The sequence below is a fragment of the Mandrillus leucophaeus genome, unplaced genomic scaffold (assembly GCF_000951045.1).
Source record: "Mandrillus leucophaeus isolate KB7577 unplaced genomic scaffold, Mleu.le_1.0 Scaffold719, whole genome shotgun sequence".
NCBI classification, from domain to species: Eukaryota; Metazoa; Chordata; class Mammalia; order Primates; family Cercopithecidae; genus Mandrillus; species Mandrillus leucophaeus.
In genome coordinates this window covers 1,095,585-1,100,825 of record NW_012107797.1, presented here as the reverse complement: position 1 = coordinate 1,100,825, position 5,241 = coordinate 1,095,585, and the positions used below count along the sequence as shown (strand labels likewise).

General features: G+C 44.2%; 1 protein-coding gene across 2 annotated transcripts in view; it reads left to right on the top strand.

Annotated features, from left to right (window-relative positions):
- Nucleotides 1-3,734: 3,734 nt before the first annotated feature.
- Nucleotides 3,735-5,241, top strand: part of SNRPA1 (small nuclear ribonucleoprotein polypeptide A') — a 13,603-nt gene continuing 12,096 nt past the window's right edge. For both annotated transcript variants that reach the window (XM_011965258.1, XM_011965259.1), the window contains exon 1: nucleotides 3,735-3,914. In XM_011965258.1, coding sequence (XP_011820648.1) covers nucleotides 3,833-3,914 — 82 coding nt within the window. In that variant the 5' untranslated portion in view covers nucleotides 3,735-3,832. The remainder of the gene's footprint in view (nucleotides 3,915-5,241) is intronic.

The window sequence follows — 5,241 nt, the reverse complement described above, 5'->3', positions numbered from 1 at the left end:
AACTCCTGACCTCAGGTGATCCACCCACCTCAGCCTCCCAAAGTGCTGGGATTACAGGCATGAGCCACCACACCCGGCCAACTATCATTATTCTCAAATAGCATGGTTATGTATGTAGAAAATCCATAAGAATGGTTACAGATAAAACTATTATGATTAATAAGTAAATTTCACAAGATCGCTGGATGTAACACCAATATACAAACATCTACTGTATTTAAATATGTTGAAACTAATGATTAGAAAATGGAGTTTTTAAACAAAAGATACTATTTACAGTAGCATCAAAAACTATCAAACATCTAGACAATCTATCAAATATCTACACAATCTAGTAAAGGATATACAAGGCCTAGACACAAAATCTGTAAGAGGCTACTGAAATTAAAGAGTACCTCAATAAATATAGGGTTGTAACATGCCCATTGATTGGAATACTTAATATGGTAATGATGTTCTCTGCAAATTCATCTACAGATCCAACACAATACAAGTCAAATCATGGGTGCCTTTTCAGATACAAGACATATCTATACTTTATGTTCACATGCAAAGGATTAGAATAACCAGATAACTACTAGATAATCTGAGAAAAAAAATGGGAGCTTTTTTTGAGGGACAAATAGTAAGTCTTTTTCTAAAGCTTGTATTCTGCAAGGATGGCTGACTAAACCCATGGAACAGACGAGCTAGTTCAGAAGCAGGCCCTCACATATTTGGACACTTGATTTTTGAAAAGAGTTGCTCTGCAGAGCAGTGGGGGAAAAGATGGTCTTTTCAATAAATGGTGCTGGGTCAACCAAGTATCCATATGGGGAAAAATATATCTTCTTCCCTATATTAGACTATACACAAAAATCTATGCCAGAGAGACTGCAGATCTAAATGCAAAAGGTGGAAGAATAAAGCTTTTAGAAGAAAATATTCATAATTTTGGAGTAGGCAAAAGTTTCTCAAAGCATACTCGAAAACCATTAACTAGGGACAGATTCATAAATCAGACTGTATTAAAATGAAGAACTTCTGTTCATCAAAAGATACCATTAAGAGAGTGAAAACACAAGCCACAGGGAGAAAACATTCACTACAGACATAGCTCACAAGGATTCCTATTGAAACAATATAAAGAGCTCCTACAAATCATTTAAAGAAAAAAGCCCAGTAGAAAAATGGGCAAAACACCTAAGCAGACACTTCATTAAAGAGGTTATCCAAATGAACATAAATATATTTTTTAAAGTTCTCAACTATGTTAGTAATTAGGGAAATACAGTTAAAACCACAATTTCATACCATTACCTATCTACTAGAATGGCTAAGATTAAAAAGACAGACAATACTAAACGTTAGCAAGGAGTTTAAGTTGGTACAACGACTTTGGAAAACTATGTCCTACTTAAGCTGAACACAAGTAAACCCTATGACCCAGTATTTCCATCCCTGGGTATATATCAGTATATGCGTTCACATAAAGATATATTATTGTGTTTGTAGGTACACTATTTATAATATAAAAGCTCCAGAGTGAAAATTACCCAAATGTTCATCAACAGCAGAATGGGTAAGTAAATTGTGAAACATCCACAATTAAATACTATATTACAGTGAGAATAAATGAACTACATCTACACACAAACATAATGTTAAGCAAAAAATATGTAAAGTACCTCATTTGCATAAATACAAAACTAGGCAAAGCAAATCTATACAAGATGTCAGGATAATGGTTACCCTTGGGGCAAGGGTGGTGACTAGATGAAGACAGGAGGGGGGGCTTCTGGAATGTGGCGATGTCCTGTTCTTATCAGGATGCTAGTTGCTTGGGTGTGTTCAGTTCTCACTCTTCTTCATGTATATCATACTTCAATAAAAGTTCAAGGAGAATCATCTCCAGGTGGATTGTAGAACTAAATGTGAAAGGCAAAACAATTGTCTAGTAGATCACATAGGAAAATATGATGGGGGTAAGGGAAGATTTCTTAAGGTACATGCACATGCACACACACCCAATCCACTAACCTAAAGTAAATAATTGAACTACATAAAAATTGGAAAACTTCTCAGTCAGGCATGGTGGCTCACGCCTGTAATCCCAGTACTGTGGGAGTCTGAGGCAAGTGGGTCACTTGAGCTTAGGAGTTGGAGACCAGCCTGGGCCACATGTCAAAACCTCGTCTCTACAAAAAATACAAAAGTTAGCCAGGCCTCTTGGCCTGTGCATATAGTCCCAGCTATTTGGGAGGCTGAGGGGGAGGATCTCTTGAGCCTGAGAGGTCATGGCTGTAGTGAGTCCTGATGGCACCACTGCACTCTGGCCTAGGTGACAAAGCGAGACCCTGTCTTAAAAAAAAAAAAAAATTCTAATCATCAAACACCACCATTAAGAGTGAAAAGACAAGCCACAGAGTGTGTTCATATCCCTAATATATAAAGAAATTCCAAGAATCAATAAGAAAAAAGGCAGACAACTCCATAAGGAAAAAAATGAGCCAAGGACTCGAAAGAACACTTAACAAAGGAAGCTATCAGAATGGGCACCATACACATGAGAAAGTTCTCAGCCTCATTAGTTATTAGAGAAAAGCAAAGCAAAGCAGTAGTGCAATACCACCACACACCCATCAGAATAGCTAAAGTTATAGACTTAAAATGCAAACAAGGCTGAAGCTGGAAGCCATGAAAACCCTTACACACCGCTGGAGTGTATATATTATTTCAGCCTCTTAGTATAACTGTTGGACATTACTTATTGATGATAGATATCATACCCTATGTCCCAGCAATTCCACTCCAGGAAAAACTCATGCAAATGTGCATCAGATCCACGTACCAGAAAATTCATAGCAGCATTACTCAGAATAGCCCTAAACAGAAAACAACTTTGATGTCCATCAACAGCAGAATAAGTAATTTATGGTATAATATATACAATGGAACTCTCTTCAGCAGCGAAAGCAAACAAACCATCTCTGTAGGCAACCTGGATGGACTCCAGGCATAATATAGACTCAAAGAAACTAGGCCAAAAAAAGCATACTGCATGATTCTATTTATATCAAAAGCAAGCAAAACGAATCTGTAGTGTTGAGTTCCCGGTTGCCTTTGGGAAAGAGGAAGGCTTTGAGAATAGTGGTTTTTTGGATCTCGGTGTCGGCTAAGCAGTTGTGTTCACTCTGGTCATTAATCACGCTGTAAATTCCTCATATGCACACTTTTCTGTATATCATACTTCATATGAATATTCAGAAGTCTAAAGGCCACAAGCTTCACCGCAAACCCTACCGTGCCCTAGGCCAGGTTGGACTTGCGGAGCTGTGGGGTTGTCCCGGCGACCTGCTCCAGGCGGGCCACCTAGCCCGGGATCTCACAGTGTAACCCGGAGCCAAGGCCCAGGCCCAGGACGGGTACCTGAACTCCTGGACCCTTCGCTGAACCCCATGGGTCCCCGCGCCGGCTGGTGGAGGGAGAGCAGTCACAGCTTCCCGTCCCACCTCAAGGTGCGCTAGTGCATGAAAAAGTTCCCCTCGGATGTTTCCACATTCGCCTTAACTTTTAAACACCAACGTCTGGAATCATAGGTTCTCCAGACTCCAAACACACCCCAGGAAAGAACCCAGAACCAGACACAGCCCCTGCGCGCGCGGCAAGACTTCCGGCAAGAACGACCCCGGAGGCGTGGCTCTTCGATTGCTTCGGCCTGGCGGGCGAGCTGCGCGCGCATTCGGCGGCTGCGATTGGTGCTGCCTGACGGTGGGGCGCGGGGCACGCTGGGACGTCTCGCTGGCGGGAGGCCACGGGCTTTCCACGGCGCGAGGAGACGGGAGGCAGCAGGATGGTCAAGCTGACGGCGGAGCTGATCGAGCAGGCGGCGCAGTACACCAACGCCGTGCGCGACCGGGAGCTGGACCTCCGAGGTGAGTCCGAGGGCGTGGGCGGCCAGTCCCCGGGCGGCACCGCGTCGCCTTATTATCCGCGCTCTGCCGCGTGCACCGAAGGCCGGAGCTTGGCCCGCGGGCCGGTTGTCTGGGCTCCGACCGGGCTGCGCAGGGAACGCGGGGCCTGATTCTTGCCGTTGTTGCCAAATGAGCATCCCGTTAGGCTCTTGGGAGCCTTCTGTTACCGCTGTGCCTCTTGACAGGCACGAGTGACTTCATTACTTCCTGGTGCATACTCGTGGGGCTCTTAGGCCTTGCTTGGCTGTTTCGCAGTTGACTCTGTTTGAGGGCCCGGAAGAGCGGCTCGTTAATGGTTGTAACGCTAGTGCAGGGCGAGTGATTGGTTCTTAATACTTGCCGCCAGAAGATATTTTGAGCGTAGATGGGATATGTGTTCGTTGTTCCTAATGTGAGGGAGGAAACCAAGTCCCCGAACAACAGCGATTGTTTCCCCCAGTATTTTCTACTTAGTAGCTTTGTCTGGCGTTTCCCCTTTATGAAGACGTTTTAAAAATTGAACTGTGTGACCCAGGTTTGCACCGCACTGTGCTGTGTGTAAGTTGTGGAAGCGCTCGCAATTATTCAGATTCCTGTACTATTTCAACCTTAGGAAGACTTGGTAAGATATTGGGAGGGCAGCTAGCTAGTTGGCATTTCAGGAGACGACTTTAAAAAGGATGTGAAGAGCAACTTCTCTGGGGATAAGACCATGCAGCCGTAGCCTGAGATTTGTTCCTACGGGGACCTATGGCTTGGGAGCAGCATCGCTGCGGGATCTGCTTAGATTTCTTGCTGACCTTTGGGAAATCCCGTTGTGTTGTGTTGTGTGTTGTGTTCTGCTTAGATTTCTTGCTGACCTTTGGGAAATCCCGTTGTGTTGTGTTGTGTTGTGTTGTGTTGTGTTGTGTTGTGTTGTGTTGTGTTGTGATGTGATGGAGTCTCGCTCTTTCACCCCAGCTGGCGTGCAGTGGTGTGGTCTCGCCTCACTGCAACCGCCACCTCCCCGGTTCAAGTGATTCCTGTGCCTCAAGCCTCCCGAGTTGTTGGGATTACAGGCATGAGCCACCACCAGCCTGGCTGATTTTTGTATTTTTAGTAGAGACGGGGTTTCGCCATGTTGGTCAGGCTAGTCTCGAATTCCTGACCTCAGGTGATCCGCCTCCGCCGGCCTCCCAGAGTGCTGGAATTAAGACGTGAACCACTGCGCTCAGCCCCCAGTATTTTTGTTTTGTTGAAATTAAGTTAAAGATTCAGTTCAAGAGCAACTCACCACTTTTTTTTTTTTTTTTTTTTTTTTTTTTTTTTT